Here is a 27,500-nt window from a genome sequence, read left to right on the forward strand (position 1 = left end):
GACATTTTCCAGATGTATTGTGCAATGTGATTTAATGGTTTGAAGCTGTCTTCTTTCTTTATAAACAAATAGGTCAATTTTCAAGAGCATTATTGGGTTTTATTTCTCTACTTCTAGAAGTTTACCTTCAAAGTAGTCATGTATGTCGTTTACACTCTTTACTGGTAGTAATCATATAAACTATCTAGAGACACTAAATATAAAGGTGTTTTCAGTTCTTATATTTACTTTAAAAAAAAAAACTAAAAAAAAAAAAAACAAAAAAAAAAAAAAAAGAAAACTAACATATGTATTATCTTTTCCCTCGACAGCAAAGCGTTCCTCCAGTGATGGCATTTCATCTTGGATCTCTTGGCTTCCTCACTCCATTTAAATTTGACAATTTCCAGGACCAAGTTACCCATGTTTTAGAAGGTATGAAAGAATAACATCCTATTTTTGTATTGGTTCTTCAGCTCTTAAGTCTGGTGTACTGTATTTTGTTGTCTATTAATATATGGGTGATTTATTTATGTTTGGAAAAGCATTTCAATGTAGATGGGTTAGTATATTGTTAGTCAATATGCATACAGTATACAGAAGATAACTGTATGAAATGAAGATTTGATAATTATGTTGGTAATCAGAAGTGTTCAAATAATGCAGTAGTGTTTAACATGATATAAACTTCTTACATTTATAATATATCTCATCAGTTTGGAATACGAAAGTAATTGAGCAAATTGTTTTCATTTGGATGGTCACAATGGATTATGGTCAAGAACTTATTGCAATATCAAAGTGTCCAGTTTTAATGATTGGATGACTTTGATAGAACGAAACGTGCAGTATTTTGAGGACTACTGTCCCAAAAGCTACATAACCAGATGGTTAAGCATCCACTGATATTCAGGAAGATGATTCAGTTAACTATCGCTGTGTCTTTCAGGTCACGCTGCCTTAACTCTGCGCTCTCGGTTACGATGCATAATTCTACGGAAGGAGCAGGACACTGGGAAGAACAGCTGTCCCCCCACGAATCTGCTGGTGCTTAACGAAGTGGTCATTGATCGTGGTCCGTCTCCTTACCTCTCCAATATAGATCTATACCTGGATGGAAAGAGAATTACATCTGTGCAAGGAGATGGTAATGTATTGAAACTTCGTATTCAAATGTGAAATTTTTGTGTGTTAAAATATTGAATAGATTATACAGATTTTTTTGGTACCTTTTTTTATTTCTTGACAGTGCAGCTAGCACCTTAGTGCTCTCATTTATTACTTGTAATCAGGAATAAATTTGTTAGCAATGGGAGCGGAATAGAATATTAGGCCAAAGGCTTAAGCACTGGGACCTATGAGGTTCACAAAGTACTGCAGGGAATATTGAGAGTAAAGATTTTGAAGGTGATAGAGGAGGAAAGCTTTGCAGTTGCAGTATAAATAAATTGTTATGAGAGGTTGGAAAATGAGATGGAGAGAAGAGAATTTGAGAGGAGGTACAAAAAAAAAGAACTAAAGGGTTTGCAGCTAGGGGGTGAAGAGATGGTGGAAAGATACACTTCTCCATGTGGCAAAAGACTTTAACCCTGGTTGATTATTGTTACTGGGAACAGTTTATTTATTTACTCCAGTGTTCCTTTCCATGTTTGGTGCAGTTCATAAATATGCAGTTTGCAGAGAGTATAATAGTTTCATGTTTACAAGTTAATTGCCCTGCATAAGTATTTTCAGTTTGGTATACCTGTATATTCATCCAGTGTTGTACACTTACGCACACGATTGTGTATCAAGTGTTCGAGTACCTTTACAGTAGCTTATTGTTAAATTTATGCCATGTCACTTTTGCAGGCCTGATTGTGTCAACCCCAACTGGAAGTACAGCTTACGCAGTTGCTGCTGGAGCCTCCATGATTCACCCATCTGTACCAGCAATCATGGTTACCCCCATTTGTCCACATTCACTCTCATTTAGACCAATTGTTGTTCCCGCCGGAGTTGAGCTGAAGGTAATTTATAAGTGGTGATTACTGTTTACATACAATTTTACTTAGCCAGAATACTGTATTGGGGTTCATACAACAAAGGAATCATATTTGTTCTATAACTAGAGAGAGAAATGACTAAAAGTGTGACAAGTTGATGGCGGCTGCTGCACACTTTATAAGTAAAGACTGAAATTACAAGAAAATCAAAGCTTTTATTTTTCTCTGGACTTCAGGATGTAGTTTAAGCCCTTGAATTAGCTTGAATATCACCAATAAGTATAGTCACATCAGCTCTGTTGCGTAGTACATGCAGTAAGGATAATAAAAAAGCAGGAAAAGCAAAAGTTATGATGGACTGCACATGATAACAGGAATGGGTGCATACTAGTATTACTTGGACTTTGTAAAGCCTGGATTTATGTCTTGAGCATCTATACTCAAAATATGTTTAAAATGTTGTGATATAACATTGAATGGCAGCTACATTCACATTCCGTTTTGGAGCATCTAATAAGCACCACTTTGTATATTTCCATACTCTGAATACGTGGAGTTCTGTGTTGGTAAATAATAACTCTAGTAGTGCTGACCTCTTGAATCAGAAACTTGGTCTTAGACTTGTTAATGGAGACAATTGCCACAGATTTGAACATCACGGAAGGTAGACAAAGAAAGTAAAGAAAATTTCGTCTTATGACCTCGGCCATTTGAAACGAGTTTTCTATCTTAAATATATTGCAAGTTTAGTTAATTTTATCACCAGAATTAACCAAATTTACTGAAGATAGAAAACAATTTTGTAAACAAGGATGGTAAATAAAACAAGCAATGACACTATTAAATTTTATATCATGAAAAAAATTCAGACGTCCTGTGAACAGACCAATGTATTGGAGGAGTATACAAAGCATGCAGTCTTGTATAATGTATAATACATACTTCCCTTGAAGGTATGATGTATACTTGAGAAGCTGAATATTAGACACTGTTGCAGGTTGAGTAATAAGGTTTAAATTTTATTATTAGTCAAGGTCTTCATTGTAATGTACCAATACCTTACATTGAAGATATTTTTTATTATTTGCTATCTGCAACACACAGTTATTTCAACTGTGTAATACTGGACACAGGTAACACATTGCTTTGACGACTAATGTCTTTACAATGACCTTTGTTCGATAAAATTTGGTAGTTTCATTATTTCATAGGAGCTTAATGTACATAAATTTGCCAAAAAAGTATATTGTCAGAAGACATTTCTTTCTTGGTCTCTAATAATATCCAGATTTAAAACTATAAGTCCTTAATAACAATTTGTTCATTTTAGATTGCAGTATCTAGAGACAGTAGAAATACTGCTTGGGTTTCTTTTGACGGAAGGAAAAGGCAAGAACTTCTTCATGGAGACAGGTAGGAAGCAGGTTTTTGCTACTGTTATTATCACTCGCCATATAACAAACTGCATCAGTAGTAAATGTGTTGTTTTATAATCTTTACTATCTTCAGATATAGCTGTGATATTTAGTACTGATGAACAGTGTATAGCCCTGTGACCTCACTACATCTCCTTAATTAGGCATTTATAAAAACATGGTAACCGTCCCAGAATATTTATTGTGAGCATGTCATTGTGATATCAAAAGAAAACTGAACATACAAAATTTTGGTCACTGAAATTATGTACAGTATATCAAAATCAAGAAATTATCACTAAATACAGTCAGCCAGGAAAACAGCATTCAAACTTTAAAGTAAATGTAGGGCATTTGTAGGTTCTTTTGGAAGAGATCCTTTACGATAGTTATGTAGCATAATTTTTCATTCAGGCATTTCCCTCTGAATCTTATCTATTCATCTTCAACAGCCTTCGTGTGACCACATCTATATATCCTGTCCCTTCAATCTGTGCTGAGGATCAGATTGCAGATTGGTTTGCTTCTCTTGACGAATGTTTACGATGGAATGACCGAAAGCGACAGAAGCACTTTGATGAGCCTGAAGATCTCTCCTCGCCAGATCTTACTCATTCCTCAAGTTCTGATACTTTAGATTCTCTCAGTGAAAGAAATGAAGGCTGTGATAGTTAGGTAAGTCCGTGTAGAGAAATAATTACAGTTCTTCATTAGTTGACATACATATATAAAACATTTTCTGAAGTCTCGCTTCAGTCATTTATTTTCCGTATCAATCTATATAAAGAATTTCCATGGAATTTTTCAAGGACCATCTCATGTCAGTTTTTTATGTGGTAATACATAGTTGGGCACAGAACTAACCATGTTGGTTTTGTAACTTTTGATTTTCTTTAGTTTTGTGTATATACTACTATAGGCTATACACTTGTCACTTGCAATTTTCTTTGTACCAGTGAGCTGGGCTTAGGGAGTGAGGACAGGAAAGTGAATAGCTGATTTAGGCCATAGTTTTGTTTTCTTAACAGTTTGACCTGTGGCACTCCTTGCCATGCCTCGGTGTACATTTTAGGGTCTGCGTTTGTAGCTTGCTCATGTCTGCTGGACAAGGATTCATAATCTATATTTGTCAAGCTACAGGCAGTAGTTTCTCTTCACTGAGACATGCTGTGACTGGGTGGTAGATCAAAGGTCTATACATCATAATCAGTGATTTCTGCTGATGATTCTTTGGAATTTACCTTTTCTGGCATATATATGGCCTCATTCTGGAGCACAGTGTGTTAAGGAGCAAACTTTGTACACTGCTTCTTCTGATGCCTCGCTTTTTCCTTCTGTTGCATCCATTCCTGAAAATAAGTTACACTTAGTGTTGGGAACTTAATTAAATAGTAAAAAGGGCCTTCTGACTATAATTTCTGTGCTTTATTACATTTGTGTTTTTCACAGCTACCGAAAGTTGCCTAACACTGAAACCAGCGAAGATTGAAGTTAAACATTTAACCATTACCTAACAATGAAACTAGCGAAGATTGAAGTTTTGAACATTTAACCATTGTGCGTCTTGAGTCTTTTAACCATCCCCCCCATACTGTTTAGTACCAAAGTACATGTATTCCCTATTTCATTTTTCATTTAATACAATAACGATACTTAACTAGTCTTCATTACACTCAATAACTGGCGATTTCTGCTGGGAGGCAATCATACATTATCAAATCTAGGCCTAAGCTAGTCCCAAAATTTAATGGATTTAAATGTATACCTTGTGTAATGTTCAACCACTGATTTTTAGGCTTCAAAATAGGTCTCCAAAAAGTCAAGTGTTAAGTGCAGGTTGGGTTAGGTTTGGAACTACTGTATGTTAATTACTGTTAGCGATAAGCTATCTGGAAAATATTCAGGTGCAGGCTATATGTAATATAGGATCTGTGTTGCTTAACGGGGATTTGTAATTTATCTGAAAGGCCAGACCCCCAAAGTATCTTGTAAGTTGAGGTGCTACTATAATAGGCTAGTAAGCCAATGATTTGTATCTCATAATGTTTGTTACACAAGTCTATGGATTTTCTATTGTATTTTATTGTATTGCTTTTTCAGGTTATCGTGAACAGGGAAAATTCCTCAGCATAATTTGGACTGACTATGGTGAACCAGTGCATCAGTAGAATGAGGACCACAATAGTAGTTTATGGCAGTGGGTGACAGCTGAAGTATGATGGCGAGATATAAAAATAATCTCTTGTACAAAAGTGGACACTTGAAAAAGTACATTTATTTAGGAATCCCAGCTTTTGTATTGTAACCTACACATCCAACAGTGGTACTTTAAGTGACTTTTTCGAAGTGGACTCATTCATGCCATTCCTCACTCTGCCTATGCAACATTCTCATTTATGCAACCTGTATCTTGTGATCATTAAGTGCCCATGATCTGTATCTTGTAAGAAACTGATGGTACTTAACTCCGATATCACTGCTCCTTCTTGGCAAAAATTGTCAGTCAGTGCAATTGTTTAGTGAACACTGGTGTTCTTTTGGTTTCCTTATTATTTGTTCATGGTGCATGGATAGAAGGGCGTTAAGAGAGCGAAGAACAAATTTTACATTTACGTATTTATTATGAGATGAACAGATTCCTTTTTTATATAAATATTTGACATAGCTCGACTACCTAGATACATTGTTTATATTTTTTACTGTGAATAAGATACTAATCTGTAAGGATAAGATAGTAATGTGTAAATGTTCTTGTTGAGATTGTAAGTTTGTATTTCATAATTACCAGAATTTTAGAGAGATTAATATGATTTTATCTAATGTGAATGACAGAAACTTTGAGCATCCATGTTTGCCTATATAACTGCGTATGCTCAGAAATAAAATGGTAATGCTATTTATTCCTTTGTATGTTTCATAGATTTCCAAGCCATTATTGACAAGCTTCTCCTTTCCTCTTGGAACTTTTACAAGTAATAAATCAAATTTAATCTTGATTGAAGCCTATAAAACTATAAATATACTAAAAATAAGGGCCATCTGTATCGCTCATTTTGTATGTTAGTATAAGTTAACAATTGCAAATGAAGACGAAATAGCAAGAACTTTTTTCATTGTGGTTATTTATAGTACATTGTTATCTGAAAGGTGAATGAGAGTTGATCCAAAATAAGGCTGCTGATGTCTCTTTTTTGTTTAGTGTAAGAAAAGATGTAGTATTTTAATTGTATACTGTACAGATTGAGTTCTCCAATTGTTCTTAATATTAATTTACAACGGATATAAAAACTTGATGCAGTGACAAAATATATTCATGTTACACATAAACAAGCAATAGTTAATTTTTTCAAATTGGCCAGAAAAGTTATTTTGCTAGTTTATAAATGGAAGTTCAAAGTAATTGAGAACTTTTAAGAAATCAACATTTGCATCTGAAACAAGATTTCACTAACTTGTATTATAAATGCAATGTTTGTAGGTAGAGACCATTTGAAAGCTGTTGCCTTTAATGAAATTTATGTAAATAAGCTGATTTTGCTCTTTACTCACTAAATTAGCAAAAGGGTTTCTTCATTGTGTGTTTCTATTAAGATTGATAATGTGCAAGGATCAAAATGCAATTTAAACTGGTCTCAAATCATGAGAGGATACTGTTAGACAAAATAACATCTCACCTGTTAAGAGAGTATCTGGCACAGCTGAGGAATGACTAATGTCTTGAAATCAAGCTGTGCTCTTGGTGAATCACATTTCTAGACTAGTAGGGCCTCCCTAAAAGGATTCGTTCTCAACTCTGAAAACTGTTAAACAGCTGCTTTCCTCCTACAGCCAAGCTTTGGAATTGTCTTCATGTAGGGTGCCCATTACTTTGGCCTTTTCACTGTAGCTCATCCATTTTCAACACCATTTGGGAATTAAAATTGGTCACAATTCTTACTATTTAAAATAAAAAATCATAACTAGAAATCATATGCTATCAAATATTCATGTTAGGAAATAATTTTCAAACACACAAATTAATAGATTGACTGATGCAACAATTAAAGTGAAATTCAATATAATTTGAGGTTAATAAATTATTTTTAAAAAATACCAAAGACCATAAACATGACAACAATCCCTGATATTGAAAAGGAAACAGTTACTAAACACACACATATATATATTATATATATATGCTTGCATTCCCTACAACAGGTGCAATAACACACATCACTTAAATATTGTGAATGACTCCACTAAATACTGTGAATGACTGTACTAGACACTTTTCCTCAAAAAAGGATTAAATACATTTTAAATACAAAGTATAAAGCTCTAATTACATATTCCAAGACCACCTGCATATAAATGCTGATACAATATAAGTATTTTAGTTAGATTTCAGTGCATACTACAGACTAAGCTGTGGCCCCCACTTTTTTTTCCAATATAAGATTTTAAAAACTTGAGGCTGCTTGGTTGCCTAAGAAGGATTTATTACTGACCAATGGTAATAAGTAACCTAGTAGCAGTTTAACAAAATCCTTGTACGTATCTATTTGAGACTTGAAAGGATTTCCCTTAAGAAACTGTTCTGAAGCGAAGTGTGAAAAACATATAAAGTTAGTTGAATAGGGGATAGACAAAAATATACTATGCAGAAATCATTGCAACTGGGGATGAAGGTACACCAAGTAAAAACATAAAACATTTCCTTTATTTGACACATGGCATGCAAGGCACTCTGGACAATTTAATCCAATGGGTGTCTTGAAGATAGAAGAAAATGGACAAGACCACGAAGGAATCAAAACTGTAAAAAGCAAGAGGTTTCTGTGGTCAAACCAAACAATATAAATTCAGTAATGTAAATAGTATCAAGAGAATCTTTAAATTAATTACTACAAGAAGCAAAGTTTTATGAGATTCATATAAAACCAAAGTACAGATTCTTTTAGAACCTGCAACTCTGAGTAAACTGAAAATGCAAACTAGAGCATCATATAAAGGGGTATTTGGCTAAGCTACAATAGCAAGAGTGTAAAATCTATTATTCTAATTTGGTATCAAAGACCATAGAATACATACTTTGAAATCTAAATAAAGTTAATAAAAAGATATCACCATCCTTGAATTACTTTAGGTACTTTGTAGTGTGCCTTCGGCCCCTAGCTGCAACCCCTTTCATTCTTTTTACTGTACCTTCTTTCATATTCTCTTCCATCTTACTTTACAACCCTATTTACAACCAAAAACTAAAGAAATGTAAAACAACCCTATTTACATGTCTGTGAAGAATAAAGAATTTAGTATGGTTTCGATTATGTGATAGTCATTCTCACATTTCCTTATATAGCAGGCAAGATTGTTTGTATCGTGACGCAACCAGCCCGAGAAAAGCCATTGTTAGGCTCAGAGGTCTGGATAAACTAATCCTTTATAACAATAATGTATCATGACACTATTAATTGTATATACACTAACTACCATATATCATAATGTGCTCATTCCATGGCTGCCAAAACTTTTTTTATCACAACAGTGTTAGCCATTACAATAACTACTGTACATCAGTAATTGTCAGAAGTTAAAGTGAGGCTTTAAGATCCTTTGGCTAAACATTATATATCTAGTAATGTGACTGACCTTGCCAAACTGATTAATAATAATAACAGTTCCCCATAAACTGGTATATAAAAAATGTGATCAGACAGTGCTATGTCAAAGGTACTCAACTGGATGATATAATGTAGAAACTAAATGGTTCAATAATATCAAAACATACAATTTTTATATGCAAAAGCAAGAAAAATTGGAAAAATTGTCCTTACAGCTACACAATAAAATGGGTAAAAGATCTGCAATACTGAAAATACAGTATCAGCCAACAAACAGCAATGATTATGATTATATCCCCAAGATTCAAAAAAAATTTATAACATCCCAGTTTAAAAAAAAAAATTGAAGATGTTTACTTATACTGTGGTATGAAATATATAATGACAGAGCTTTAATTTCTATAATCCTCTTAAGACATTTCTGTTCAGGTAGAGAACACACGCTTTTTTTGTAGTTGTTAAAATATTAAAGTTCAACCTCTTAATTCACATTTGTTCAAATACTACATTTACCTTTTATTAAAAAGCCTATTCCCTAACAAGTGGCAGAAAGCCTTAATTACTCCAGTAGGAATTTGAGCAATTCTACAAATATTTCTGTAATCAAAGCTTATGTAAAAGACTGGTGAATGTATAACTCACTAGATACATAAATTCAAGCAGCTCAAACCCATCATTGGATTATGGCCAATTTAATTTTAAAAAGACAAATCCTTGAATGAGTTCCACGAAAGGAAAGCATTTTAACTTGGTCTTGTTTAACTAATCAATGATCCCCACAGTCTTATTTGGATACATTAACTTTCCTGTTCCCTGATAATACTGACTGAAGATACAGTCCTGCATTCAGTTAAAAGTGCAGCAGTGTATCTTACCAACTAAGAAGCTGTTCAGTCAAGAGACATTTTTTTATACACTTGTATTATGAATCAAAATTCAGCTGTCCATGAAATATCCTCCAATGCTTGAACTCCCTCCTTGGATTATAAGTAATGTATGAGTCTTCAGTCATCTGTGTCATTATGGAAATACCATACAAGCACCTGTATGTACTTCCACAGACAATAAAGAGGCAAAACTTGTGCTTAAGTTTCATATGAAATTTATACTAAACATGGTTCCTTTCCCTTTAAGATACAGTTTACTGCAATTAAATGTAATAAGGCAAGTTGGTATTACCATTAGCCTGCAATGCTGACTTTACAGCAAGAAATGTAGAAATTACTCTGCAGCTAAAGCTGAACTTATTACAACTTAACACAACTTGCAATTCTATGATATTTTTCCATATAAAAAAAGGTGAATGAACTGAATAAGAGAATGAAGTGGCTGAAGAAAATTATTATTAAAGAAATAGGATTAAACTCATCTCTGTTGTAAGGATAAAAATACAGTGCCTAACAGAGAGTAGTCTACAAAAAGGTAATGATACCTTGGTGCAGGAATAATCAAGCAACTGTAATCCAGCCCATGGGTTTCAATGTTACCAAAGTTATGCATCTGTTTTGTTATTTATTCAGCAAAAAAAAAAAAAAAAAAAGGGGGGGGGCATTGCATAGTGAATTCATGTGATCAATTATTGCCTTGGGTGCAGCTGACAAGACAGTGATCAATTACTGAATTTTTCACTGTTCTTTTTTGTTATCTTAACAATTGTCTTTTATGCAGTCCAAGACTATCTTGAAAAGGTCTTGGGTGGTACTAGTACGTATAGTATCTTCCAGTTACTGTTTATAATCAATCCGTTTAAGAAACACAATGAAGTTTACGAAATGTTGATACTGTATAAGCTTTGGGCAAGGGACCATCTGCTGAGAAATAGGTAATTTGTAATGTAGTTTGGCATTTTTATGTTTTAATGTAGTCTTGCTGACAATAATGTTACAGTATATAAATTTTAAAAATTATAGCAAACTATTCCCGGTGTCTCAAAAAAGCTGCTTGTATGTGTACTTACGAAAGCCATAATTACAAACACAAGTTTTATTACATATTTTCTCCAAACATTGCTTTACTGAACAAATTAAATTTAGACTTTTCATATAGCTAATCCATGAGTAGTGTAAAAGTAGACAAACGTTAGTGGTTTTTTTATTTGTAAACAAAGGAAGCTGTGAAGAATGACCATCCACGACTGTATGACTAAATTATAGGTAAATACTATATTTACAAGATTGAAAATTCATCAAATTTAGTTACACATGCAGCTTAAAAGGTGCAGCAAACTATTAAAAAAACCCAAAAAATGTCAACAGCATTGCTTCTGTAATAAACAGATCACTAGACTTTAGGGAGAAAAAATTTTGTTCATTATGTACTTGATATATAAATCCAAATTATAATTATAATTAAGATATAATTTAACCTCCTGATGAAGATAATGAGATAGATTTATGCTTGCAAATTGATCTTTTTGTTGTAAATAGTTTATCTCCACTGTAGAGTGAATAGACCCTTGATGTATTGTAATACAAAAATGAGAAATTAAAATACAGACTCTAGTTCCCCAATGCGAACAAAGATATCAGTACCTTTAATAGCTTTCTTCTGAATAATATCTTGAAATACAGTTCCATTGTCATTTTTGTTAAGTGCTTAGCCTGAAGTAGAAACCCAAAAATCGTTTAGTAAATTAAACGTCGAGTACACTTTTACAAAACTTGACATTTTTATTCATACGTACTCTTAATTTTAAAACTAAACCAAAACTGGGACAAGAATTTTCAAATATTTTTATATAAGTATTTAAAAAATTATTTGCAACATTGGTAAAATGACTAAGAAGTCTAATACCTTTGTTTTTAGAAGAGAAAAGTGATTAATGAACAAGATTTAAATCAGATTGCAGTTGTTACATTTGGCATTTATTTTTTTATAATAATTTTGGTTGGTAATGTGTAACAAGTCCTCCCTGCTATTTTCTGTGTATGAGAAAATTATAAAAAAACAAAGTCCTGCCTGCTATTTTCTGTGTATGAGAAAATTATAAGAGATGTCTCATTACATTATTACCATAGACTTTACTTAGTTTTTATAGGTATAAAATATTTTGTCACTGGTAAGGAAGCTAGTGTAAAGTCACTGTTTGAAGAAAATGGCAAGTGTCTACAATATACTGAAAAACGTTGCCATGGATGTCATAAAAGTACATCCTGAATTTTATTGATAAAAGTTGGTCTTAAAAGAACTTTCATAATTTTAATTTACATAAAAAAATAATTACTTTTATTTGTAATAAGTATATATTGTTATAATTCTCTGTACTGTACTGTAAAAACAGAGTTGTATGTTGAAATTTTATTGATTTTAATTGTAATTAAATAGTACCATACACTGACTGAAGAAACATGGTAATTATATGCTCTAATATGTGAATTTTTCCTTTATGGTCCTAACAAGAAAGCTTATGGATTGTGCATGTATACCATCATTAAGTGCTATGAGGCCATGAAAGCCTCACTGAATACAGGAAAAAGTATCAATAATGTCTGATATGTAATGAGTTGCTGTAATATTGAAACTGTACATTAATTTTCTTAGACCTTAAATGTTGGTAATTGTTTTTAACTTTCATTGTGTGAGTACTACATTAGTTTTAACATTTAGTTAGAAATTTATATAATCTCTAGAACTTGAAACAGACCAATTCTAAGATGGCCAACCGAATACTACCAGATGAAGGTGAGGGAGTTTAACTATTTTATGTAAATCTGTTAAAATATTTTTGGAGTGTATTGAAATGTGGATTAAGGACCAGAGTTGCAAACGTATCATGATTTGGTAACTTATAACTTATTTCTTTCAATATTTCAATACCAACTGTCAAATTTCAGTTCCCCTTATCCAACTTTGCACAAAATTAAACTTCCAAACTTCCAGAGTTGGTGATAAGTAGAGTGAGTATCCAACCTAGCAATAGATTCTTATATAAATAATGACAGAGGTAGTCTTATTTTTCTACAAGATGATAGTTAAGAGTTATGGGTGCATGGTAGTTGTGATTTTATTTACAGTGATCCTTTCACCTGTTGGAGAAAGAGTATATATATAAATATGTATATGTGTGTAATGTTATTTTTTCCCTTTGTTTTATAAGGTGGATATAGTTTGTAATTTGTTTTATGGATTAAGTTATTGTAAAAGAGATTTGTTGATCTAAATCAAAACAGTTCTTTATTACTGAATTCATTTTAGTGAATTTGGCAGGTAACTTCGTGCTACTTAAGTGACATTACTGTATATTACTATTAGGATACTGTTTTGTTATTTATGTAAAAATCTTTATATAAAAACATTACCCGAGAAATTTTCTAATTGCATTTAAATATTCATGAGATGCAGTAGTCTGCATCTATAAATGTACAGATTATTTTGTGTATGATGCAATATGTATGTACATAATGTTTTCATATGCATATTTTGTATATGTGTATGTGCAAGTATAAGCACAAATATGTAGTTTATCCATGGTATGCTAGTAAGAAAAAATTACATAAACTGGTGTTTTAATTTTCCTAATAAACAGTGAAATTAAATTCTAAATATTTATAGGTCATTGAGACAGTTTGAGACTCGTTGGATAAATGATTTGCAATGTCAGACACAGCTTAGGTGGATTATTTTTAGAATGATCACAAACCAAAGCGGTGCAACCCAGTTTGGAGCTACAAGAGTACCACTCACCTCCAACATCTCTCGCTTGAGGAGAACTTTGAGGATCAAAGCCACTGGTGGGAGAGATTAGCCTAACCAGTGAGACTACAAGACTAGAAGATTCACTTGACAAAGAGTCACAAGTAGTATGCTTAAGTTGCCAAAATAAACAACCAAAGACTAAGGATGACTGGTAAAGTGAGTCTAGTTGGTTGATGACAAGAATGGGTATCTAGGCTGATGCCAACACAACAATTGCAGGAGGGCCTGGAGAAAATAGGTAAAAGGTTAGTAAAATGGCAGGTAACATTCAGAGTATGAAAATAATGCCTACTATAATCTGTACTGGAGAATTACAAAAAGCAAAATATATAGGAGTCATCATCGTTAGTGACTCTCAGCCTTCTAAACAATGCATAGAAAAAAAAATTACTACTATACAGTAAACATCAACTTACATCTAGAAAGGAGACAATGATAGCCTTTTACATAAACATAATACACTAGCTAGTAGACTTTACTTAAGCTGACAAAAAGAAAATATTTAAGATAAAGAATAAAAAAGTGCAATTATAGAAACTGGCTTTTCCTTTCATAATTTTCAAAATATATATCAAACATGGAAAATGTAACTGAAAAGATAACACAACCCACTGAGGCAACATCTTCACTTATAAGACACACCACAATTTGTGATTCTGAATCCGCTACAAAAGCATGCACACTGGAAGTGGTAGCCAGACAAATGTCATCAACCACAAGTTAACATAGAAATAGTTTGGGTAAGAGAGACTTAGTTGAGGCATTAAAAATGTTTTAACACACTATATTTCCACTATGATAAAAACCTTTAAGAGAAGAAAACCCCATAATAGTGACCCAACTGTAGAGATTTGCACACAAAGTGTTTGAGAATATGAGGTTTATGAAAAGGATTGAATACTGTGGTACTTCAGTAAGACAATGAAAAAAATGAGCAGTAATTCTATGGATTAAGGCAATTCACTAGTTTGGGGAAAGAACTTATACCAGTAGACACTTGCATGGGTTGGAAAAATACAACACTACAAGCCTCCAAGTACAGAGGCGGAAACTGAGAAGTAAAGACGTTATTATGAAAGGGAAATGACAGGGAAAAACAAATGAGACAACTAACAAAATATACAATAAATGAGTTGAATCACAAAAAATAAATATGCTACCCTATACATACTACATTTTGAGATTCATGTCAGCCTGCTTAACATAATAGTATCTGCGCCAAGTCAACTTCAAAAGTTCAAATGATTCCAGACTACGAGAGTAAGACCATCCAAAAATTTGGGCACAAGCGAAATAAATCTTCTAGAAAACAGAGCTGTACTCAGCCTCACAGTAAAAAAGGCAGAACCTGGAATTAAGTGCATAGCTTGTGGATAGTACAGTATAATATGGGATATTTGAATGAAAAGGATGATCAAAATTATAAAATATTTTATAAAGCACACACAACGAACTAACTGAACAATGGCGCCATAGATCAATATCTGGGATAGGAAATTTAATAGAACTCACACAAGCCAGCTGATGGTAACCAAAGAAGGGAACAAGATTAAATGCACACAAGTGTAGAAGAATTAAAACCACAAACAATGAAAGGGTCTGGGTGAGGCTGGGGGGATTTAGTGTCCTAAACATGCTAACAATCATATTTCTAAATAAATTTCTACATCATGTCATGACTGAACCAAGAAATCTAAAACAAGAAACAAGGATACTTCCAACTGACCCACATAAGTCATAAAACAAGCTCAAACGGAAGGTGTATGTATCCATACGTACATTAGTACTGAAGTTTTACACACTTCATACTAGCATGTTAAACTCAACATCCCAACACAACAGCAATTCAGCTGCTTCATTTTCATAATGAATTATGCCTTCTGCATGAATAATATGATGGAAATCAACACACATTTTCTACTTCAAACTGGGATCAAATCCAACCCAGGCCTCCAAACAAAGGGCAAGTATTTTACCAACTGACTAACAGGGGTGATGAAGTTGGAACCTGAGTATGTACATATTTACACAGTACTTCAGCCTTTAATCAGACAGGCTGTACATTTTGCATAAGAGCAAGTTTTACCCAACTTCCTGATTAAACACCCACTCAAATAATAGCACCTCATTTGGTTTATCTTTTCAGAGTTCTTTGATTCGTGAAAATACAAGGGAAGAGACCTCCTGATAATTTTGAAGGTGTTTGGCACTGCTCTTCTCAAAGCCAGTAACCATGGCAGCATGACAAGTGCCATGCATATCACATACACTGCACAGATTGTATACTGTCACTACCTAGTGAGGTCAAAGGATTTTATGGTTTTCCCTAAAAAACAATAAGAGGGCTACACCATAACTGTAACATTCCCGTGTAACACACCTTGAGGGACCCAGCATAAATACACCATAACACAAGACACATCTCAAACAGTACTTGATAGTGCTCGGACGATAAAATTCAATAGCCAAGCACAAGCAAAACTACTACTAAAGTCAGACAATTCTTCACACGACACACAATGAATTGGCAAGAATTTCTTTTAGTTGACAACAATAGGATAGGGCTGTTCACCTTCCTCTAAGACACTCTTAATTAGATGGTTTGTGCAGGAGGATGAACAATAAGCTTAACCTGGCCCCAACTGCTGCATATACAGTAAGTACCAACACAGGCAACTGCTTCATTTTTCCCACATGTGGCCAAAGCATTAAGTGGCCCCAAGAGAACCATGATTTAAGACTGTTGCTGTGAACCTGTTATTGCCAATAGTCACGAGATCAGTTTCCTACTAATCGTATAATTGGCTGTTTTACTCCCTTTCATATTTGTGCTTCAATAGTTTGTAACTTTCATCACTATTATATATTATATTGTACACTTGCGTTATTATAATGTTACGTTACAGTGCAGGCAGTCCCCAGTTATTGGTGGGCTTCTGTTCTGATGGCTTGATGATAAGCAAAAATAAATGAATACCGAAAATCAGTGGTTTTCAGCGCTTATTGGTGCCGATAACCATTTAATAGCACCTCTGTTAAGTATGTATTAACTACACTCTATTATTTGCGCCAATAACCGGAAATCAGTTGATTGTCTGCTCAGATGATACATACTACTATGAGTGCCAATCATCACTATCAGAGGAGTTACTATTGAATGCTACGAACAATTGCCCCTCAAAAACATATCAAATTTTCCCTTCAACATTACCAGATTTTGGACTTGAAAATATCATGTATTATGTTTCAATGTGTCCTCTGAACATTTTTAGTTTATTTTGCTGGCAAATGCCCTAACCAATTACACCTAACCTAACTAAACATAGGGTATCAATTCAATACCTTAGTGCACAACATTTAATGTCTAAGTTTTTTGTTTTTATTCATCCCCAAGGAACTGGTACTGAATAAAGCAGCAGTTTTTTATGTAAACTGGAATTTATCCAACCAGACGAGTATAGCCCTACTAGTCTTCAGTTTTACCAATTGCCAAACCAAATTTGTCTTTATCTGACCTAACCTTGGTTACCATATCCTAACCCAGATCCCCAAATAGTGTACTTCATGAAACCCTTCTCAATGTAATTATCTTATTTTACTCGTTTTGCATTTCCCACATACGAAATATCCTATTTTCCCGTTATGGTTCCCCAAACTGTAAGATACAAGGGTAGGGTCCACTATCTCTAAAGTACTTAGGGTAAATGACCAAGTGGTGACATAGCAGCCACCGATCCTGGAATGCAGCCACCTTCCCGAAAAAGTACTTGAATTCGCTGCCAGGAGCATCAGTCAGGAGTTGTGGCCCATCCTGTCAGCACATAAGAGACCCCTACGTTCCTCGTGAATTAAGTGTTTTCTTCGAAATTACGAAATAATGGCAAACCTAATTCAAGCGCTTTTTCGGGAAGTGGCTGCGTTCCAAGAGAGGTGGACACTATGTCACTGTTCGGTCATTTACCCTATGGGTAGTTTGCATCGATGGGACCAGGCTCTAAAACTACCTCCAAACAGAGGTTAATTAGGTAAGTCATGTTTCCAATATTTAGTGTTACTTGGGGGTGGGGGGTCAAAGGAGTGAAGGGCCCTTTCCCCACAAGTCAGGGTACAGTGTAGTGAAGGTATGAAGGAAAGGTCAGGTTAAGTCAGGATATGACATTCTTGGTAAGGTCAAGTTACCTTAAAAAAAAAAAAAAAAAAAAAAAAAAAAAAACCTAACAAAAAAAAAAAAAAAAAAAAAAAAAAAAAAAAAAAAAGTAGCCCAGTACTATACTCTGTTTTTCCCATATGTCCACCAGCATGTGGTGTTGGCGTATGGTAACACTGCGTCCCGGGCTTTAGACCGTTACTTTCAGCTTACATTCAACAATAATAACCTATTTCGAATATTAACGGTGTAATTCGCATACTGTAAATTATTAAACCACTTTTCAGTTGCAAATGTACACCCAGATATCCTTTTATTTACCTAAAACTTACACATAGCATAACTATTTAAAGCCCGGGACGCAGTGTTACCATACGAAAACACCACTGGTGGATGGACAGATGGAAAAAAACAGAGTAGTTAGGGAGGGCTCCTGAAACCGGAAAAGTCCGTTTTCACGTATATTCCAATAGCTTATGCGATTTGTAATAGTTTATTGTGAAATTTGCTCAAATGATCAAATACTATTCATCCTCACTTTATCGTCAACTCTTGGCAATGTCGTAGGCCTGTACTACTACATTTTAGTGGTGTTTATCCAAACTTCATACATAAATTTCCTGCTTATTAACCTGGGATAATTGCCTATGAAAACGGGAGATAGAATGAATCAACGATAAAGAATGAGCAGAAAAGAAAAGAATGTAAACGAGAAAAATACTTTACCCAGCGTAGGATGGCCAGCTGTCATGGCTTCCGGTGGAGCAGATGATTGCAATTAGGCCTAGCCACCGTTCACTCTTCATAATGTGTAATGTTTGTTCACAGATACAAAATGAACGATTGTTTCACGTTCCTCTTCATAAGTAACCTTATACTGAAAGTATTTAAAGGACATTGAACGTGAACTGTTGAAATGACATCAAAAGTTATCAAGTAAACATTGGACGCATTGTTACCACACATTTCCCTATGAGTGACAACTGTTACCATACCATTGAATGATTGGATCATTGGAGTACTTTAAATACTTTTCGCATAAATTTATAAAATCGTCTGCAGCGCTGATCAATGAAATAGAATGATGAATTTTATAAATGAACTTTATCATATTATAGTTCTATTTTTTTTATATTTTCATTAAATTCTGAAAGATACCCTGCATTGTAGTCCTATGAGGTGCTTCACAATTTTGAAACGTCGGCATAGCACTTTTACTAAATACTAATAAAAATAGTCAGTAGTGCAGCTTATTTACATTAAAATGTTATCTTATTTTTTAATTTGTCATCAAATGCTGCAGGATACGTTTGATGTTTGGTGGGACTTCGTTGTTTATTGAGCTTGGAATTTATCTCTTTCACTTTGGCTTAAAGACTCATGGTAATATTTTATTAAAACAAGGATAACTCTGTTTTGCTGATTTATTTAATAGAAAGCAAGAGTATTCCGATTATCTCCGTGCTTTCACATTATTACAAAGCTCATCTAAAGTTGTCTTCATGGAAAAACTCTCTAAATGCCTAACTGCAAGAATACCAGTTTTATTATGAGATAATTATTAAAACTAAGTAGATTGTAACTGTGCAATGACATTAAGAAAGCATGCGATTGCGTGAAACCCTTTTATTGGATTTGATTTTCAAGAAGGCCGATGTCTCTTTCCTACTCTGAATAAAATCAGGTACTAGGTCTAAATTAGATTGGCATCGGCTTATGTTTACTGTACTTTGAAAACTCATGAATTAATTTTATCAAAAGACATATAAAAGACAGGATACATTCTAAACATGCGGAAATGCGTAGCCTTCTTCCCGAAATGAGTAGGTGTCCCAGCCTTCGGTGACGAAGGCGAGGAAACGCCTTCCTAAGCCACCTCCTTTCCTCCTCCGCGTATCACTGATCTAGGAGAGACTTGTGTTAACAAAAACTTGCAAAACCGCTCAGATGACACTGCGAGGAGAGAGAGAGAGAGAGAGAGAGAGAGAGAGAGAGATGAGAGGAGACGAGGAGAGAGAGAGAGAGAGAGAGAGAGAGAGAGAGAGAGAGAGAGAGAGAGAGAGAATTATTCATCGTCACTTCCACACACCCGTTCTTATGCAGGCTGGGATATTCAGTTCTTCCTAATATTATCTTGAGCCAAGTGTGATGAGACTGCGGATGAATTCCAAGAAGGATTTTACCTGTCCTACCCGTCCTAAGAACTATTTATCTCTGAATTTTATCTCTCGCTCTGGGATATCGAGAACGATTGTTATGATTCATTAAGAACACTATGTTGATATTCTCTTATCCGTCCTTTTTCTAATGACATGGCGTAAATGGAACTAGGGAACCTACTACTTTTGCATTATCATAAGCAGTAAATGGCAATTTACACCGATTAGAGTTGCCACTGCTTGTTTTTTGTAGGCAACTCAGGTGTGGTCAGAGTCCAGACGACTCGGAACAGAAACAAAACGACGACAGTCAGTCTACCTGCTCCTTTCAGTCACTGCAGCTGAAAATGGACCGTCTGTTCGAGTGTTGTGATATTCTTAAAGTCTGCTTTAACCGTAAAGGTAAGGGTACTGGATTGACAGATTTGTTCTAAATCCGCCTAAGCGAAAAATTATTTTTAGTTGACAGATCTGTTGCAATGATTTACAGTGAATTTACTCTCCACCAACACCTGTATGATTATACATTAACTTCCGTTGTGAATATCTTTATATTTGAAAAATGTATTCTTTATTAAATCGGTAATTTGAAAATAGTCAAGTTATTTTTCATAAAATAAATATATAGGCCTAAAAATAGAAACAATCATAAAAGTAAAATGAACGCTTATGAATCTTTCTGGTTACGATATGAACATTTGTTTAAGTGATAAAACCAAGGAAGTACAAATGGATATCAATGTAAATCCCAGAAACGATAGGTGAAAGCATTCAAACATTCGAAATATATTCTCGTAGGCCTACATATCCCAACAGTGCTCTGAAAGAAAGGACTAAACTGACTTCAGCACACCAGCCCACGTGCGTTGAGACAGAAGGAATCTAGCTGGGTGCACCTTTTTATCCTTGATCAGGCTAATAATGTAATTCCAAAAACAGCATATCCCTCAGGAGGAGGAGGAGGAGGAGGAGAGAGAGAGACAGAGAGAGAGAGAGAGAGAGAGAGAGAGAGAGAGAATTAAAAAACAAAATAAGACAAGACAAACGGAGCGGCTGCAGTTGCCAATAGATCTTATGAGAGAGAGAGAGAGAGAGAGAGAGAGAGAGAGAGAGAGAGAGAGAGGAGAGAAGCACCAAGTACAACCATGTTGCCTTCCCCACGGCTAGAAGTTGTGAATGAATCACCACCACATGTTTTGACCATAAGTGTAAAAGTATTTCCTTTCGAGTCGATTTTTTAACTTTCAGTCACTTTCATCAGACTATCTCTCTCCCTCTCTCTCTCCTAAACAGCTGCTCTAAATGCTTTTAGAACATTATTGGAATTTTATCTAAACTTCCTGTAAAAACCTGATGATTCATTTTGATGAGTGCTGCTTAGTTTAAGCGTTTAAGTGTTTATCACTTGACATTTTTATATAATTTGATTTAAGTGGCCGTTTGTTGTTTAATTTGATTTTATTCCTTTTGCTTGTAAGTACGTAGACAGATGCATACACACGCGCAATATATATATATATATATATATAATATATATATTATATATATATATATATATATATATATATATATATATATGACTGGTATAAATGTTCTGTAACAACAGAGTTCCATCTAATAAAAGGAGCCCATAAAAAACAACCAAAATAGAGAAAAAAACGTAACTATATTTCAGAGAGTTGTCTCCTCTTCAGGTAGATGAATGAGAAAAGTTCACAGAAAAGGTGGTATTTATACCAAGAGGTCCGACAACGTCTTCATTCAACCAACCCTTAAGAAGATTATCAGCGGGGGGTGACTTAAATGGCTTGTTTGTGGATGACCTCTTGGTATAATACCACCTTTTCTGTTGAACTTTTCTCATTCATCTACCTGAAGAGGGAGACAGCAGTCTCTGAAATATAGTACTTTTTCTCTTTTGGTGTTTTTATGGGCTCCTTTTATTAGATATATCTATATATATATATATATATATACTATATATAATATATTATAAAATGTGATATATATAATATGCATATAATATTATTATATCTTAGAAATGTTATATATTTATTAACTATATATGTTATATATATATATTATATATATAATAGTTATATTATTTTATATAATATATATATATATATATAAGATATATATATATATATATATATAGAATATTAAAAATCTGCATACATGACATATGAAGACTAATTACCACGTAGCTACACTAAAGGACATTTGTAGCTTAATATGCAAACTATAAGTGTTTGTATTGATATCAATAATGACTTTATTGAGAACAGAAAGCGAATAGGAAGAACATGCACACATCTCATTGAAATATTTTCTTTACCAGATAAGAATGGAAAAAAAGAAGAAGAAGTAGAGTCCGGAGAGAAAGAAAAAGGAGAGGAGAGTAAAAGGGGAAGGAGGCACAAAGTGATCATGTACTCAAACGACGATTACAGAGAATTCATCGAAGAGAACACTCCCTCAAAACAAACGCCAACGCCGGAACCTGTCTCTACGAACGAACCGGAGACTAGTTGAAGTCTTTCGAGTTTGTTTTGAGACATGTAAATAGCGCATTTGTGAAACAACATAACTGGAAATATCGTTTGCTGGCGCGTATGATTCTGTCTGGCGTTTTAATCAGCTAAGACAAATGTCTGTAAATTGACATTGTGTTTAGTAGATGTAACACTTAGGTATGATTGTGTTGTGAATATCTTACAGTATGAGGTTCCTTGACAGTACCCCCCTAATTCGGACACGGATCTCGTAATATACTGCCTATCTTATGTAACACATGATTGTGCTGTGAATTTCCTACGGTTTGAGGTATGTTCTGTATTCATATTATATACCGTAGGAGAATATTTTCTTCCGTTATGGTAAAGAAATCCTTCTTAGGCTATGTTTACTGTTTCAAGGATTCTTTTTATACATATGTGTGAGTGTGCGTGCATGCTTATTACACCATACGTTATACGTATGCGTGCAGTTATGTAAGCCATTACTGCTGTAATTAATTTGGATGATTAAAGCTGTCATTATTTTCATGTTGGCTGTTATACTTTTCATGTACACTTTGTTCCTATAGTTCAGTATATGAAAACACTGCATGTTCATGTTTCGTTTGTGTATATTGTGCCTTATTCATGTGAAAACTGATTACCTAGATATAGTTACTATATATTATGCTAGTCACTAACACCACTTTGTTAATTGAATACCGGATGCTTTTTTCACATAATTTTTTATTATTCAGTCTTATTACAAAGGATTATGGAGGAATTAAGATGAAAAAATAGCCCTATATAGTCATAAATGTCATTACAGTTATGGAGTATGTAGCCCTATATCAGGGGCGGACTGGTATTATTCGACAATTATAACTTTCAAATGGAGCTTGCGGCTAGGGCACGTAGGCCCGTATGGAAGTTACGCTTGCCTGGTCTTCCTTTTGTCATTAAAGCCAACTTTTTAAAATTGTAAGCAAATTAATCTATATCAGGGAAACTGCTTTTATTCAACGTCACTTAATTGGAGCCCTCACTTATCTCTCGCAAAATCTGTAATTAGATATTTTCGTTAATTCTTCCCTTGTGATCTCTTGATGAATGGGCATAATTTTTTAATTTCCATTTTCGAAAATCGGTGAAGTCAATTAACTGGTCAGTTTTTTTAAAGACAAATTTTATTATTCTACTGATCCTAACCTAACCTAAGCCAACCTTATCTAAATGGTTACTGTGGTTTTATCTGTATATATACCTCCATATATATATATATATATATATATATATATATATATATATATATATATATATATATATATATATATATACAAGAGAGAGAGAGAGAGCGAGAGAGAGAGAGGGAGGGAAGAGAGAGAGAGGAGGAGAGAGAGAGAGAGTGAGTTTCATATGTCATGAATTAGATTTATTAGATATTTAGCTGTGACATTTTTTTTATGTTTTTACATTAACATTAATTTCTACAATTAATCATATTAATATTATAGCTTTTACAATTGTTATAATTACCAGCATTGTTATTCATTGTTATTAATAAAGAGTATGCAACCGAATTTACCATTTCATGTTCCATTTTGTCTGGTGATCTTGAAGGGAAACACTACATTTCGGAAATGATATTTTGTTTCCTACTGCTGAGATCTCTCTTATGTCATGATTTTTAAATCCATTTCAGCTTGGCATAAGTTACATTTGCTAATTTTATGTCTCTAGGCTTTAAATGTATTACATTTGGTACCTTGATCTACTGTATACACAAGTAAATGATGAACTTCAAGTTTCAAAATTAACTAGGCATCTAGTAAGAGCAGGTTCAATGTTTATTACGTTCACTGAAATGTACATGCTTGACGCAAGGGAGGGCAAGGTCAGACAAAGGGGTTTTAACTTGGTTTGTATACACCTGTGCAGTGTGTTTAATACAACCCAGTTGGGGGCTACTGTAAAAACATAAACAAAAGACTAGATGTCACAGAGATAATGGTCCCAACAAAAGACTAGATGTCATCAAGATAATGGTCCCAAAATCCTGACTTTAAGTGACATATAATAGGCACACATTTCTACAGTCTGGCACTAAAGTCTATGGTCTGAAATCACCACATTTCACTGAGAATGGTATTGTTACCTGGTCATGTACTGCAGTGTGTGCATATATATATATATATATATTATATATATATATATATATATTATATATATTATATATATCTATATATATATATATAATATATATATATATATATATATATAATAAAATATATTATATATATAACTATATATATATAATCTGTATTTGAGCAGTTAATTTACCCCCAAAAGCGTTTGCTCGTTAGGACAGGAAGATGTAAAGTTAAATTCCTTGCAATACATACATATAACATATATACATATATATCATATATATACTACATATATATATATATATATAGTATACATACATATATATAGTATACTATATATATATATCATATATATATATATATATATAATATATATATATATATATACATGTTATATGTATGTATTGCAAGGAATTTAACTTTACCTCTTCCTGTCCTAACGAGCAAACGCGTTTGGGGGTAAATTAACTGCTCAAATACAGATTACTTTACTTGCACACCAACCACAGTTCCCCTAGATTACCGGATAATTACTTAATTACTCCTTGATAAGGGTCTCATTAGTCGTTTAATCTGGGAGAGCGTCAGTGCGATTTCAGAATTACAGGTTAAACGATTATAGCGACTGGAATGAGGGCATTTAGTTCTTAAAGGTTATAATTGATTAATCATTTTTAATTAGTTTTTCCTAGAAAACAAATTGACGACTAGATTAAGGACTTGATTTGAGAGTTGTTGTAAGATTTTTATTTAAAAAGAATTTTTTTTTTTGGGGGGGGCGAATTTTATTTATCAGTAAAAATTCTTGTATGATGCTCGGATTCACTAATGACTCATTTTGCGTTGTTGGTAAAAAAAGGTCCTTCATTTTCCAATAAAATTATTGTTCATAGAAATGCTTCCCCCCGTAGGAGGTTAGCGCCATCAGTGCACCTCACGCAGTGCGCTGTAGGCATTACTGAAGCTTCCTTGCAGCGTACCTTCGGCCCGTATCTGCAAGCCATTTCATTCCTTTCACTGCACCTCCGTTCATATTCTCTTTCCTCCATCTGACTTTCCTCGAAAGGCAACCGCGAAGTTTTCCTCCTGTCAAACTTCCAAGCCTTCTTATTCCTCTCAACTTCCCTTCCAGCACTGATGAACCTCACATAGGTCCCAGCGCTTGGCCTTTAACCTAAATTTTAGATTTCAGTTTAGCAGAAATGCTTTATTTATTAGCGATTCTTTCACGAGAGTTTTAAATGCAATTAAAAAAAAATTTCTCTCTTTTTTTTGTCCCACTGAAGAATCAGTTGATTTGAAGAACTCCAATAACTCATAAATGTGATTATAAAATAATTCAGCATAAAAATCTTACTTGATAAGCGGCTACATAAGTTATAGTTGCAATTATTATGATATTAAGGAGGTAATTTTAATTTTAAATTATTTCCCGAATTTAAATCCATTCTTTAATTTGTTGGATTTTTAAAATGAATATTTTTACTATAAGTAAACAATTATTCATCCCTGAGGTTAGTTAGTAAGGGATAAATCCTGATTTCGTCACCTCTGTTGATGGAATATACATTGGTTCTCCATAATATACACTTAACATAAGCTATAGATGTCTTTCTTATTTCTAAACTAAAGATTAACGTGAGGTATGAATAAGTCATTTTCTTATACTAAAAGATAACTCCATGTAAGTTTGTAATAAAGTTGCCAGCGAATTTACTCTGCAATAATTTTCTATCATTTTAGTGTCATTTGAAGATTAACATGAGTTATGAATAAATCATTTTCTTATACTAAAAGATAACTCCATGTAAGTTTATAATAAAGTTGCCAGCGAATTTACTCTGCAATAATTTTCTATCATTTTAGTGTCATTTGAAGTTCATTGTGAATAACGTCATCATCATTATTACTATTATTACTATTATTTTTTTTTGTCTATCACTGTCCTCCAATTCGAGTGGGTGGTATTTATAGTGTTGGGTTCCGGGTTGCATCCTGCCTCCTTAGGAATCCTCACTTTCTTACTATTGCGCCGCGTTTTCTAGGATCACACTCTTCTGCATGAGTCCTGGAGCTACTTCAATGTCTAGTTTTTCTAGATTCCTTTTCAGGGATCTTGAGATCGTGCCTAGTGTTCCTATGATTATTGGTATAATTTCCACTTGCATATCCCATATCCTTCTTTACAATTTCCACTGGCATATCCCATGTCCTTATTATTATTATTATTATTATTATTATTATTATTATTATTATTAATAAGATGAGCCATCCTCACAGAACAAGCCCACCACAGGTGCCAATGACTTGATATTCAAGCTTCCAAAGAATATGGTATTTAGTTGATAGAATTAACAGACAGTTATAGGAAGTACAAAAAGGAAGAGTTCGGCTATTATAAAAAATAGATCAATAAATTGATTGATAAATAGATAAACAGGCAAATAAATGATTAAAATGCAATCTCGAACCTTTGGAGAAGTTCCAGACTTGTGAGAAGAAGTTCCAATTGCGCAACGTCCTCAGGTAGACTATTCCACGATCCAACTGTGAAACTTACTACAATAGTCATCCATGGAATATGTACAATATAGAAAACGGGCGCTGAAATAGAAGACGGACTCTTGCATGCCACAATCCTGAAGAAAATGGTTGCCAATAGTTTTATTTTTTATTTTTTTCGATTTAACCTGTGGTCCGCAGGTACTGAGGCACCGCGGGTACCATAAGGGAACTTCCAGCCAGTCAGTCGTGGAGCGAGCGAGAGTGAGGAAGTGTGTCGGTATCGATGTGGAAATAAGTTCTTTTTGTAAACAGAAGAGACATGGAAGTGTCGAGTGGAGGAGGATTATTCGACAGTATAGTCGTCTTC

At 33.8% G+C, this 27,500-nt stretch overlaps 3 protein-coding genes and 1 long non-coding RNA gene across 11 annotated transcripts in view; 2 read left to right on the plus strand and 2 right to left on the minus strand.

The window, feature by feature from the left end:
- Positions 1 to 6,279, plus strand: part of LOC135196417 (NAD kinase-like) — a 263,723-nt gene extending 257,444 nt beyond the window's left edge. For all 4 annotated transcript variants that reach the window (XM_064223223.1, XM_064223224.1, XM_064223225.1 and 1 more), the window contains 6 exons: positions 312 to 414; positions 929 to 1,126; positions 1,831 to 1,988; positions 3,295 to 3,377; positions 3,832 to 4,054; positions 5,480 to 6,279. In XM_064223223.1, coding sequence (XP_064079293.1) covers positions 312 to 414; positions 929 to 1,126; positions 1,831 to 1,988; positions 3,295 to 3,377; positions 3,832 to 4,054 — 765 coding nt within the window. In that variant the 3' untranslated portion in view covers positions 5,480 to 6,279. The remainder of the gene's footprint in view (positions 1 to 311; positions 415 to 928; positions 1,127 to 1,830; positions 1,989 to 3,294; positions 3,378 to 3,831; positions 4,055 to 5,479) is intronic.
- Positions 1 to 27,500, minus strand: part of LOC135196422 (major facilitator superfamily domain-containing protein 8-like) — a 533,321-nt gene that overhangs the window by 481,256 nt on the left and 24,565 nt on the right. The gene's annotated exons all lie outside the window — the stretch shown is intronic.
- Positions 6,421 to 18,799, minus strand: LOC135196418 (uncharacterized). The gene is made up of 3 exons (XR_010310406.1): positions 18,548 to 18,799; positions 13,663 to 13,899; positions 6,421 to 7,265 (listed from the first exon to the last, which is right to left on the minus strand). It is a non-coding gene; the product is annotated as an uncharacterized LOC135196418 (long non-coding RNA).
- The window catches only part of LOC135196421 (uncharacterized), a 114,351-nt gene continuing 114,229 nt past the window's right edge, over positions 27,379 to 27,500 (plus strand). For all 5 annotated transcript variants that reach the window (XM_064223226.1, XM_064223228.1, XM_064223229.1 and 2 more), the window contains exon 1: positions 27,379 to 27,500. This exon is cut by the window's right edge and continues 4 nt beyond it. In XM_064223226.1, coding sequence (XP_064079296.1) covers positions 27,453 to 27,500 — 48 coding nt within the window. In that variant the 5' untranslated portion in view covers positions 27,379 to 27,452.

The sequence above is a fragment of the Macrobrachium nipponense genome, chromosome 17 (assembly GCF_015104395.2).
Source record: "Macrobrachium nipponense isolate FS-2020 chromosome 17, ASM1510439v2, whole genome shotgun sequence".
NCBI classification, from domain to species: Eukaryota; Metazoa; Arthropoda; class Malacostraca; order Decapoda; family Palaemonidae; genus Macrobrachium; species Macrobrachium nipponense.